At 35.1% G+C, this 14,435-nt stretch overlaps 1 protein-coding gene across 2 annotated transcripts in view; it reads right to left on the bottom strand.

Annotated features, from left to right (window-relative positions):
• The window catches only part of TBC1D22A (TBC1 domain family member 22A), a 161,524-nt gene that overhangs the window by 63,702 nt on the left and 83,387 nt on the right, over positions 1-14,435 (bottom strand). For both annotated transcript variants that reach the window (XM_008492980.2, XM_030461184.1), the window contains exon 11: positions 12,747-12,874. In XM_008492980.2, the coding sequence (XP_008491202.1) occupies positions 12,747-12,874 (128 nt within the window). The remainder of the gene's footprint in view (positions 1-12,746; positions 12,875-14,435) is intronic.

Raw genomic sequence — 14,435 nt, 5'->3', positions numbered from 1 at the left:
ATTAAGGTGTCTATATCAACTATGTGTTAACTATGTCTGTTTTAATAAATCTGAAACAAGTAACCAGACAACTGTACAACATGCGAGAATTATTTTACATTCAGGTTTTAACAACAATAAGATATAAGGAAAAAAAGGGAAAAAAAAATCAAATGGTAGCCATGGTTTAGTTGTTAGTATTCACTTCCATGAACACCAATAACTAGCATGACTAACAACAGGAGCTTGAACATAAAGAACTAAGCTTCCAGTTTTAAAATACTAAACTACTTGAACTTGTAGTGCAGTGTCTTAAGACATGGAAATGAAGCTCAGTGAGAAAGGGCTCTGTGGAAAGGGAAGCTTTGTGCTGCATCACAGGGTTGCCTTGCAAAGCTGCTGTTGAGCTCCAGCTCCTTCTCCTGGGAACTGTGAATGACACACTCACTCCCCATCCTTGCTCACAACCTACACAGGACAGTCCCTGCATCCATGACACAAATACAAGCATAAACAGAATGTACAATACTATAGTATTGTGTTCACTAACTCTCATGTTAAAAGAACATTATGGGTATGAGGACAAACCACTGAATCAGTAAGCTCAAAGAAGTTTCAGATAAGTATGTTTGTAACAGAGCGTGCTTCCCTTGTTTCTTTTCTTTTTCTCTTTGTTTTTCCTTTATTTTTTATTTTAAAATAGTCCCAAAGAGCAGAAAAGGTGAAACATGCAAGCATAAAATACACTGAATCAATTTTAACTGAATATTCTGCAAAGAGAGCATCAATTATTTTGCTGTATCATGTAAAGTGATGATTATAATGTTTAACTCTTTTTTCAAAAGTATTTAAGATCTGTAATAACAATCTATTTTTTAAGTAATTAAGCTTAAGCTCCTACTACCCTTACACTAAGTAAAATCCATGTAGTTGTGAAAACCACACAGTTGACAGCACTTAATTTCTTGAATCTTTGCTTCTTCATGCATCATCGAAGGTACTTTTCATCAGCAGCAAAACAGATTCTCATGAACAAATGCCCTGAGGACAAACTTATATAGCCACCATTTTCGTTGTGTACAGCTAAAATTAGGAAGTCTCTTCAATATTCACATACTAGTTTTAGAATGCAGTATTGGAAGTTATAACATGAAATTTAGTAACAGAAAATACACCGTATGTTACACAAACATTGGATCAATTTGTTGAGATGAACCAGGAATGACTGGACTAAAACAGGTTACAACATTTATCAGTAATGTATGTAACGACCTACTTTTCAGAAGCACTGGTATTTTAGGCATCTGGTTTATGTGAATCTGTGACACAGATTATGAAAATAACAGAATTAAATTCCAGTAACGTCATATCTGGTAGCAATACTTTGGGAAGTGATAATTCAGAGGACTTAAGTTAGACCTAAATATAACCATACAGTTAACAGCACCTGAAACAATAATCAAAGTAGATTAAAATCTGACATATTTAACTAACCTGCTAGATCACTCAGTATCTGTGATTCCAATAAAGCACATTACTAAAGAAAAAGTGCAGAAGGCTTTTTAAAGCAAGATTTTAAGTATTTCTTTCTTAAGCCAAACACATTTCTACCTTCATCTATGCCATTTTTTAACAAAATATTGAGTGCTTAAAATCAGTTAAATTAGAAACTGCTTGCCTACTCGCATCAGTAACAATAACAAAGGAGTTTCCACATTTAAGAACCATTAACTCTTCTTTTAAAGAAACAGGAAAAGTTTTTATTTGTAAGTATAACCAAATGATGAGTTTAAGGAACATCTACAATAATTTATTTGCTGTATAATGAGAAGTCATTTAATGCCACACAGAACATACTACAACGTCTTACACATGAACGGTGTTTGATAATATTTAACCTCTACATAGGCATCCTTGTTCTGAATATTGGTTCTGCTAATAGCATGAGGCAGATGGGCTAAATGGTTTGCTCACATCTCCACATGAAGATGAAATATAGCTATATAAAATCCACCCCCATGTATGCAGACTTCCTATAGAGGGACAAAAACAAATAATCCATGGACAAAGACAGCTTTATGAAAAACTTCACAACATGGAGTTCCACAGCTACTGCTGACCTAGCTTACAGCCTTGCACATACTTTGCAATTCCATCTATGCCAACATACAGGGGCATGCAGTCATGTAAGGTCCCATCATTAAACTCATGTAGGTGAAAACTTACCAAACAGAGAAAAGTTACACCATCTCAAAGCAACAGCAAAATCACAGCAAAGGTGGACAATTCAACATTCCAGGAAATCTCTGACAGCTCACTTATCAGAAAGACATTCATCTTTGCCATTCTAGATAATGTGGGGAAGGAATGTATGAGGTTAGTGTAAGGAAAGTTGCAAAAATGGACAATGGCATATGTGGAAGCGAAGGCAGAAATGTGTCCCTGGTTGCATGTCTCATGGCAAATGTGGACAAAGATCTTCCAATTATTTGCAAGAAAACTTCTTTTTGAAATGCACGTGGTAAATTCTCAGTTCCTCACTCCCCATTCTCCAGACATAACTGATGTGAAGCAGCTACTCTTAATACATGCTCATTTAAATTATGCTTACTATAAAGCACTATTTAAATTTTAACAGACATTCTGATGTCAGCCAAGATCAACCAGTCTAATCTGCTAAAGCAGATTCACCTACTCAGGGTTGGCTTCTAGATAACTCCAAGAATGGACACACCATCTATCAGGCAGTCTTTACAGTACAAAAGTCTTTCCTTGTGTTCAGAAAAAATTCTGAGTGCTTCAATTTGAATCCATTACCTCTGGTCCTGTCACTGGGCACTGATGAGAACTTTTACAAACATAAACATACTTTGGAGACTAATGGAACACATAGGGACTAGATATACTAATTTTAAAATTACCTTTGAATTTACAGAGGAGCGTTATAAAAGTCTGATGTGTACAGAATCTAAAAAATGAAAAAAATAAAGAGCATTTGGATGCAAGAGAGGCAATTTTCCTTTCTTCTTGTGTAGGAACCCTATTCTATTTCAGACTTTGGTTTTGGAAAACAAATTTAATTTTAATCAAGTCTTTTTCTAGAAACACTGACTACTTCAAAGTAGCTAAGAAGCAAAACAAACTATTTTTTTAGACTGTATATAACATTCTATTATCATCCTATAGAGTCATACATCAAGATGCTGATCAATACAGCACTTTAGAGTGCATGCTTAATTAATTTAATTCATAAGTTGTGCACTTCAAGTCAGTGAGATTACTCACATTCTTTAAATTAAGCATAAGAATAAGTACTTTATCTCATCTTCTCTGCATTCCCAATTAAGTTCTATTTAGCTACAGAAAATTTTCCATGCATTTCAGTAGTACTGGAAGCTGCCTTAAGAACAAACTTGAACCTAGAAAAACATATAGGCTTCCCTAGAAATATCACTGTACTTTTTTTTGTAATAAAGTAATTTTAACTCACTTGTTGCAGAAACTCAGAGAGCTCCTATTTCGAGATTAAGGTATCTAAACTTAAGTGTCTACACTTAGACCATGTACTGAGGCTGCACTGGTAATGAAGATTTTGTCAGTATGTTCAATGGAGTCTAAAAGGGGCTTCAGCTGAACAGCCCCTTTAAGCCTTAACTATTATCTTTCTAGGCTCCTCTGAATTTATTCACTAGGTCTCCATCACACTGCTGTGAAAGCTTAGATACCTGACACAGCAATACACACACACAGAAACTTACAATAAGGCACATATATTTTTGCATTTATATCTGAAACTGAACCCTACCTCTGCTGTTCACAGAAAGTCCATTACATACAAAGACCAAAGACCTCAGAGTTCAAGATCTGGCAGACCTCTTAATCCAAAAAATTCCCATGTACTGGTCAGTAGCACAAAAAGCCATTTGAAGGAATGCATTTGCACTAGATGACAACTTCAATTTTTATGTGAAGTCATATTTAAGCAACTCATACAGGCAGCTACTGTCAATTTTCATGATTGCTAGTTTAAGTACATTAATATTTCTTGGAGTTTGGATAAACACCACTATACAGGTATTTACTCCCACAAAATAACCTGATATGCATTTCTTGTGGTCCCCCAACCTCTCTGCTGCACCACAGAATTTGATTAAAGATACAGAAAGTGACAAGACTTATTCTTCCTGTAAGGTTGACACAAAATGTGAGGATAAAGATGAGGGCTAAGGAGATGAGATCTATTAAGTGATATAACTAAGAACGAAGTGGGAGAGGTAAAGGGCTGGCACAGGTGTAAAGCTGATTTTATTTGATGGAGGAAGGAAGTTGTGGGGTTTTTTAATATTTTAAGACACAAAATGCACAAGACAGTATGGGGAAGGTGAGGATTTACAATTGCAGATGACAGTCTGGGACCTAAATGAGCATAATGCTCTGTGTAAGACTGTAGCCTACCTCAAAATCAGGACCTGCTTTGTTTGCTTTCACTGGGAATTTGGGTACTGGGTACCTCAATAAGAAACTGCAAAATAAACTGGAACAACTAAAAAACTAGACATTGATGTTCAACAAAAGAACACCAATTGTATATACACATTATTGTTGTTATTATTATTATTATTACTATTATTATACAAAGAGCATTCTGCTTTCTTATTCTCTAGGATAAAACCTGAGAGCTTTATGTGAATGAATGTCTTTTAAGTCCACATTGAAAGCTGAATTATTATTTAAGAAACTTTTTTTCTCCTTTGTGCATGTACTCCTCATACATGTTTAAGACTGTACATAAAATTAAATACAATTAAAGAAAAAGCACTTTAAGTCTTTTTTTGACTAACATTCTTGCCTTCTTTTTTGAGACATGTTATTTCACATTGTGGTTGGCAAAAGATAAACAATAAGAGGTCAGTGACTTCAGTGCTATACCACTGAAATATAACTGCCTGCCACAATAAAGTCCTAATGAGCACAACTCTTGTCAATGGGAGGTTTCCTCGGCAACATGGTTATTCCAGAAGATTACTGCCCATGTAGTAGAAGGTGATGACAGTTGCTTTACAAAGACTTGAAAAGTACAAAAACTTTTCAATTGCTCAAGCGGAAGGGAAGCTTCATGTGCCAGGAGTCTACTGACATAAGGGAAAATAATGACTTGCTGAATTAATGCAGAGTTAGAATAAGGATGTTTTGTTTAAATAGGAACATGTTTATATTGCCAGCAAAAGTCTTAAGTGTTCACATCTTCCTATGATGTCCAAGAACTGAATTTTATTTAAATCATACTTTTAGATTTACTCTTAAATAAAATGATGTGAAAATGTGCTCCTGAATTACAGTGAAAGTGGGTGAGATCAAGATGGGGTCCAGTGGACAGCAGAGTGAATTCCAGCTCTCAGGTAGAAAGCAAAAAATAAAAAATATATAAAATTTAAAATTAAAAAATCCCCAAGAGAAAAAAAGAGAATCAAAGGAAAAGGCATGACCTGAGTACAAGCTCCAGAGACCACTGATGTTTTTTAATCCTGGAGATGTTTTCTCTCACAATATATGGCGGGTGGAGAAGAAAAGTCACTAAGAAGTCACACAGTATTTTACCTTTATTTCCTAAGAAAATTAAATTTTCACATTGACATTCTATGGCTGGGCAGGAAATGAACTATGCCACTACATCTGTCTCCACTACTCTAAAATGATTTAACCCACTGGCCCTTTCCAATCAATATGTTGAATGTCTAGAAATCTTGAAGAGATGGTCCTACCCATGTGTTGGCAATTGGATATTGAATAGTCAGATGTCCCAACAGTTTTAACAACGTCACTATGCAAGACTGAAAATTAAGTTGTTTTTGAACTAGACAGAAGGTGTTCATTAATTAAAAGGACAAAACCAACATAGGATCTGCATTGCTTACTTCAATGACTAATTGGTCTTCAGAAAAGACTGGTTTGGTAGAGATGCAAAATTATTCAGGATAGCTATTTCTGGTAAAAAATAAAGCTGACTGAAAACAAGTCGCAGAAAGCTGTCATGTCACTGAATAATAAAATGGTAAATGCATATCTGTCTGGATATATACAGAGAGGGAAAAATACTGCAAAGCATACACATCTGATGTAGCCTTTGATGTCAATCAGTAATACAGACAAGCTGGACTAGCTGAACAGTTACCTGAAAGCACTCATATTCATCACAAGAAAAGGCAGGTGTGCTCATCTCTTGATAAAGTTTTCATTTAGTATATGATAAAAATAAAATTTATAGTAAAACTAATAAGTCTACAGAGAAGAAAGATAAGAACAAAAGGAGCATGAAATGGCTTCTGTAAGTAGGTATTTTCAGCTTGGAAAAGGAGTGATTGCGTAAAGAGATAGAAAACAGTTCTGAAACAGCTGATGATGAAAAGTGAATGAATAATGATTGATTCATCATCTGAATAATGAAAGTTATTAATATTTCGTTAAATCAAATGAAAAGAATTTGTTTTCACACCACATAAAGAAATAAGAAAAAATCACTGCCACAAGATGCTTTACACAGTATACTTCTTATACAATTAGATACATACTAATACTCAATTGGCATTTTTAAAAAATAGACAGATATAATAAAGCTTCTGAGTAGTACGAGATGGGAAGGCATTCACCTGCTTTCATTCTAAATGTCTGTTGCTGTTCACATAACCTAACCTGACTCAAGATCTTCATGGTCTGAAACCATGCTTTGTATAAGAAAAAGAAAAAAGATCAGACCACTGGGACAGTGAAAGGTCTTGTACTCCTGCTGAAGAAAAGATTGAGAATAATCATCTGCTTAATATTTTGGACTCAATACAGAAAAGAGATGTTAGAACTACCGTAAAAAAATATTCCTGGCCATGAAGAATGGAATCTGCTGTAATATATTTTGAGTCCCTTGTCTCAGGTGCCTTAAGGCTTTGATTGAGACCAGAGTAGTAATATCATGTGTCTTGTATAGGTTCTTTGGTTTTTGTTGGGAAATGTGCTCCTGATTCAACTTTATTTAAAAAAAAATACATATAATCAATTAAATACTAATTATAAGACTACTCTACTGAAAAACAGACCTTATTAACAGCCATCCTTAGGGAATCAAAACCTCTACTGAGTCTATGTGGAAAATGGAAACACAGGAAAGAACTATAGGTTCATTTTAAAGTATGCCTTAAGTATCAACAATGGTCATGACTTTTGGGTTTTTTTTTTGGCAGGAGGTGGTGGTATTACAATTTCTAAATCCAAAATTTTTTTCCATTTGGATGAAGAGAAAATCCGTGCTTCTAGTTTTTAAATAGTTTCTAGTTTCTTTAATAAGACTTTAGTGGTTTTTTCATTAAAAAATAACATTTTTATTAAATGTTTATTAAATGTTAAATTTTATTAAATGTTTATTTATTTATTAAAATATAACATTAGAACTCTACATTTAAACAAAAGCCCCTTGATCAAAAACTAGTAATGAGCTACATAAATGATACCAGCAAATAAATGGGAAACAAAGATTCCTGTTACTGTATTGGTAAACAGTCACCAGTACTGTTAAATTCTAACTGTGCTATTATTTGCTTTTTCCCATAACTTTTACAAATCTTTGTAATTATTTTGCATTTCACATGGTAGGATTGTATCCTTTATTTTCCATTTATTTTTAGTGGTAAGCCTTAGGATATCTTGGTAATGCTTAAGTTTTCCTCACACTAGAATAGGGTAAAGCTATAAAAAAGGAGAACAGAACACTGTAAACAGTACCTATCTCACCAGCCTGTCTTGTGGTGCATCCAGTGAGTCTGTGTGTGACACTACCCCAGCCTACTGAAGAGCTGGCAATGCAGCAGTCAGCTCAGGGGTACTAAACAAAAAGGCCTCCTGCCAGAATATTGGGTTGTACACTTGACCTCTAAACACAGCACTTGCCACAATGCTTTTAAATTGAGAACTAATATACAGAGATAATACAATTTATTTTTTTTTTCCTGAAAAAGTTTTTAATTACAGAACCTGTGCTAGTGTCTCTTTTGTGAATTATGTACTAATACTACGGAGTTACTTGCACACAGAAACAGTGCACCAAAGACAGCACAAGAAAGTAATTTGTGCAAGAACATCAGATCAGAAGAAAAAGACTATCATGAAAAATACATGCACTCCATTCTACATGAAAACTAAATAAAATGAAGTAGTTAGACACCAGTGAAAATTCTTAGCTGATTTAAAACAGCAGTCAGTAAAACACTTACATTGTATCAGGATGATTTCAAGTCGTTGGTAAGATACTTTATTCCATGTTCAAACAGCCCAGACATCGAATTAATTTCTGATCCCAATATTTAGGCAGCTTAATAAAAATACTGATACTAGTCAAGGATGAAGATATTATAATGGATGCCACCACTGTGATGGAATTGCTTTCTATCCCATCAACAGAGAAGTACACAGCTACATAAACAGTGGATCTTACAAATGCCTCAAAAACAGTACATACATTTAAGAAAATTAAAATAAACCAAAATAAAACCTCGATTCAAACTTCAGTAAAATGTCTCAAATTGAAGCAAAGATACTTTCTGAACTTCTCATAGTAAACAGCGTTTAAAATATTTATCTAGAGTAGAACACCACAGACATGGAGAGATTATCCCCACCATTTCTAATACAATATTTTGAAACAGTTTATTTAGTGATAGAAGCCAGCAAATTACTTTCAATATATAAAGCAATCTTAAAATTAGTGCCAAGATGCCCCTCTGACAAAGAATAAACACAAAATTAACGTGCATTTCAGGAGTTCATAGATATGTTTAACACATATACATATCCTGAACAATTCAGCAATCATATTACCTCATTTTACCAATCCTTTATGATTAAAAAAAATAATAAAAATAAAAAATTACAAAGCATAAGATTACAAAGGCAAGAGATGATAAAACGATAAAAGTGAGATCTTATGTTACACTGTTTTGGTTTGTGAAATCTTTCACACTTGACAGAGTTTATGAACATTCATGAGTCAGTTCCATTGATTTAAAATTTGAGTGTATTGAGCATAACTTAAAAAACAATTTTTGTTTTGAAAGAATTTACAAGGTACTTACAGCATTTATCTTTACTGAAAAAAAAATGAATCAAGTGAAAAAGTGGGATGATTTATCCTCATTAAAATGCAATTCCAATAAAAGAATAAACCAAACTAAGTATTTGTGGCTAAGAAGATTTCACAATATATGCTTTATAAGCAAGATGCATAGCATCTTTAGTTTTTCTACTTTATGAAGTTGTGCTACAGAAGACGTGATGTATTTTAGTGGATATCATAGATAGAGCTACAGAATACCAGAGTATTACTGAAGTCAGGATTTGGGAACATTTCCAAACTTCTCTTCCCCTCTACATATGACAGCAGCTGGAGCACCTTTGCTACAGTACATACAAAGACAGAGACGGACATAATTTAAGTGGCTGCTCCTATTCTTCCCAAAGTCAAGAGAAGAACTGCAACAAAACTTAAGAGAAAGAATACAGTTCTAACAACTCCAGACAATGGTTATCTATTGTGCCAGGAAATATATAACTGCAGACTGTTTAAGTGTGCTGTCTTTCCTCTGAAAACCCTCTGTTCCACTTCATGAGAAAACAGGGCCTGCTCTGAGGATGATCAATCAGGAATTTAAGCTTGAGACAGCACAATATTTTTCTTTCCAATGCAAACAAAGGAAATTGTGCAGCCCAGTGATACAAGGCATTATTTCAACTTTGATGGGGAGAGAAGATGAGGACGACAAAATGTTGTTTGCTTTTTTCTGTGAGAACATTATCATCAGGATCTTTTCTTTAAAGAGAGGCTGCTGTTCTGTGACCCTTGGGATGGAGGCCATCCACATCACCCTGGATTTCTGCAGGAAACGTGGTACCCAGAAAGCACTCTTGGTACAGACATGAAGGAATCCAACAGTCCTGTCTATCTTCCCATTCTTTCCACATGAAGGAATCTGACTGTCCCACCTATCCTGACCCTTCTCTGGCACAGCTGCTCTGCCTTACCAAAATGATGCCAAGCACTAGGAGTAGAGCTGCCTGCAATCAGTGTCTTTCAGAATGTCCCATCCTTTCCCAACAGTATGAGAACAAGTCCTCAAAGATCAGCAGTACAGGGATGCCTGCAGATGCTGTGGCTAATCTTAAATTGCAATGTGATTAGCTCACATCCTCTCTGAACTCATACTGCAACTAAAGGCATTTCTTTCTACAGCAGTTGAAGAATATCAGGGGAAAAAATCAGTACGTGCACATCCAGAGTAGCCCCTAAAAGAGCAGAAGGCATGGGTGTGGAAATAAAAGAAGAATCCCCATGTTTTCTTACTTTCCAGTTTTAGGGCACATGAGGTACCAAAAGCAAGTCTGGTAACATCATCAGCCTCTGAGAACAGCAAGAAAGGAAATTAAGCATACATCCAGGCCCTTAAAATTATTAATAAGATTGGTCCTTCGATCTGTAACTGGAAAGCAAAATTTCTTTCAGACGTAAGACCCCTATTATATTTCTGCCTTTAATAATTTTGTATCTCTCTTTCATATCCAACATCACAGGCAAACTCTCTGAAAAACTTACTTGCCAATCTCTAAATGACAACTTGGCCAAAAGCAGTCTTTACAGTTAAAAATATGAGAAGATAAAACAAACTGAACAAATTCCATCTCTAAAGTATTTCCCATTTGGGAAACCGCACTGCTGATACCGTTGTAAATTATTAAGTTAGAACTCATATGCAACTGAGTGGCTTAGTGTTATTTGTGTAACATCTATAATGTTATTGCTTAATACTTTAGCAAAAACTTTACTAGCTCTTGTAGGTGCACTTCATTTATTATCCACATTATCAGGTTGATAAGTTCCATATTATAAGTTGCTAATAAAATTGATATATCCAAAATCTGACAAGCAATTTGCAGAATTGCTTCAAGTTGTTTCAAAAAAGGGTTAGCAATATAGGCAATGGTCTACATTAAGATATCCTTACATATCCCAAATTCACCAAGCAGTGCACATGGAACAGTCAGATTAAAAAAAAAAACCAGAACGCAAAAACAGTACAGTTTGCAGCACTTGGTCAGTCAAAGACCACAACTACTCCTTAAGCATGTTTAATATAAAAAAAATAATCCTACTTTTGTAAAAGAATCACATTTAGGTATTTTGATAAAAGAAACTTCCACTTAAAAGATACACTTGGAAATCCCATGTAAATTCATAAGTATTAAGCTTTCAACTACTATAGAGAACTACTGTAATACAGCAGGAATTTGCTCAAAATTTGAATTAAATAATTAGAACCTCTTACTATGGATAACGATCACAGGGAAGCACAACCTGACAGGTGTTTATGGACTAGCAACAAGAAATGCTGTCCTTTCAGCACAGCAACTGTTAGTTTGAGAAACAACCACACCCTTGGTCTTCAAAAGAAATAGTTCAGAGATGAGCTCAAAGAGAAGTCTGGGCAAAAACAGCTATTCCTTGGACATGTATAGGTGGTTAGCTTTTACTTCAGTTTAGCACACTGATGAGACACCATCAATTACCAAAGGCAGCACTAGAGTTAGCATGGAAAAAAAAAACAAAAAAAAACCTTCAGGAGTTAGAAATGCTGCAGCAATAGCAACAAAATTATTCAAAATGAGACAAATTAGCTACAGTGAAACATTTAAATAGCTCAATCTTTCAGTTTACCAGAAAGCTCTTATAAAGAATAAATATTTTTCAACTGGAAGAAAATGCCAGGTAATCAAAGATATTAAAACGAGTAACAGATGTTATGGGACAAAGCAAATAAATGGACCCCAGATGGAACCAACAGCCAAATTCAATTCAGAAATTTGTTGAAGATGAACAATTAAATAAAACCTGGAAGTATTCCACGTCTTAGGACAGATCAACAGGAAAAGTGACTGATCCCTAATTTCTTAACATTTTCTTATCAAATTTAGCTACCATGCTACAAAGCTTTGATGAAACAGCTTAGTGTACTCATTAAATGAATAGCAAATTAATTCAACTGAAATTCTTTCAGAGTTCAAATTTTACTTTTTTTTCCTTTTTTCCAATTAGCTTCAACAGCAAAGATAGTACATACAAGTACACTACCTAAATATATAGTTTAAAATTGCAACCAAGAGCTCCTGAAATGTCAAGTGACAGAACTAAGAATGGGTCAACAGTTTTTCTATGATACCAATTCCTTCACTTGACAGTCAGGCAAGAGATTATGAAGGAAAAAATGTTACCTCAACTAGAGGTCAAGTAGCATAAAGAGTTTTGTCTGGACAAGCAATAAGAAAAGAAAACATGACAGAAGAATGAATGCTGAGAACCAGAGATGGGAAGTTAGCACGGGACTGAGTAGTTAAGCAGACAGGCAGTAAGAAGACTAGAACTTGAAATCAAAGGAGGGAATTTATTAAGCACAACTCAGTGTTTTGCTTCTCTGATGAGACAGAGGGGGTACTGACAGTAACCCATGCCTTGAGTGAGTGCTCATTTTAGTACTATAAGAACTAAAGTGCTTGGTTTTGAAGGGCAAGACGAGTGAAGACGTTAAATGTTTCTAAGTGGTAATGAACACCGAAGGATTTTTTTCTTACTGTGATGTTCTTAGATGGTACTAAAACCAAAGGTTCAAGTAAAAACAAAAACATACAGGCATGTCTAATATCCACTATCAGAGTTAGAGTATTACAACAGCACTTACTTGATATGTGTCCCATAACCTGATGGTGCACCGTAACGGGACTTCTCTCATCAGCAAGTTATTCATCCAACGGAAAGCAAATTGCAAGTATTTCACCTCATGCTGGTCCAAGTGCCTATGAACTTGTTCTGAAGACAGAATAAACAGACATTTTACTGCAGCTTTTCTGAAGTCCTTAAGTATCAAAAGCACTGTCTGAAAAAATAATACTGCGATCCTAAGCAAATAAAATGTGGTGGTGTGTGCAAACTCTGAAAATGAATGAAAATCCTAAAAATAAACAACTAGTTAAACATTACATTGGATTTATTTTTCTGCCTCTAGATGGCTTGAACAACTGTTCTCAGTTTTCTTGTTTTAAGAAAAGTTTACTGTCTCAGCTTTACTATATACCACAAAAAATACACAAATTTCAACAGTTAAATGATTAGACACATATATCCTCATTAATATCTTAGGCTACAAATTATTTGGAGCAAAACTATAAGAAACAAGGTTTGCAAACAACATAATGCCTTCCAAAAATAAAGTGCTGGTAATAAAAAGCAGTTATTAAAATAAAAAAGGCAAATATAAGGAAATATAAGAACATTAAAAAACAGATGTAAAGGCTGCATTCATGTGAGACAAAAAAAAAAAAAAAAAGGCCAGAATAATGTCATGTATTACTTTGTGATGGATTTTACACTACCCATAATCACCTCAACTTTCCAGTCTCAAGACCCTGTGACTAATCATCTTCCTTCCTCTACAAATCTAATATCCTCCCTTCACACTCTTCTTTCCAAAGCTTCCTGCAAAACTCAGAAGCAGCCCCAGCAGGGAGACAGACAACAGTCAAGTGTCAAGTTTTGAGCTTTCCATACAGTCAGCAACCTGTCAGTAACCTGTACTCTACGGCCTCCTCAGCAGCACTGCCAATCTGTCCTAACAGGACATTCTTCCCAGCCCTTTCACCAGTTTTACTGCCTTCCTCCAAATCCATTCAAGGACCTTCACACTCTTCTCAAACTGCAGGGCCCAGAACTGTACATGGTACTCCAGGTGAGGCTGCATCCATGCTAAATACAGCAGGACAATCACCTCATTTGATCAACTGTTCACACTCTGATGAAGCTCAGAATGTGGTTTGTACCCTTGGCTGTCAGGGTGCCAATGGTGCATCCATCTTGTTCACCTAGGTCACTGATAAAAATACCCTACTGAACTTGGCCTAGAATAGAACCTTGAAGGACACAGCTGGTGAACACCATATGTAGCCCCATTCACCACAACACTTGTCCTGCTATATGAGTCCTGCTATTCAGCTCATTCTTCACCCAACCCACCATTATTAGGTTATTCAGGACAAGTGTAGAATTACTACAATGTGCCTGTCTGCTTTAGGCAGATATAGCTGCAAGTTAGATATATTGAAGTGAGATACTAAGTTTATTTTTTGGGGTCACATTTAGAAACCTACACTGCAGACTAGTATACTGCAACAAGTAGAATGCACAAAAATCAGTTTTATTTCTACCTAAAGTCACTAACTCACAAACATTCCTCACACAGCAAAAACAAATTTAATTTGTTTGCTTGTAGCCATTGAAAGTAAGTAATAAAGAACAATAAATCGTTCCAGCTGTGATATTTCAACTACAGTTGTTAACAGGCATAATTAATTTCTTGAAAGTTGCTTTCTAGTCT

Source organism: Calypte anna, chromosome 1 (assembly GCF_003957555.1).
Source record: "Calypte anna isolate BGI_N300 chromosome 1, bCalAnn1_v1.p, whole genome shotgun sequence".
Lineage (NCBI taxonomy): Eukaryota > Metazoa > Chordata > Aves > Apodiformes > Trochilidae > Calypte > Calypte anna.
Note: the sequence above shows the minus strand (reverse complement) of the source record. Positions and strands in the feature narration are given on the sequence as shown.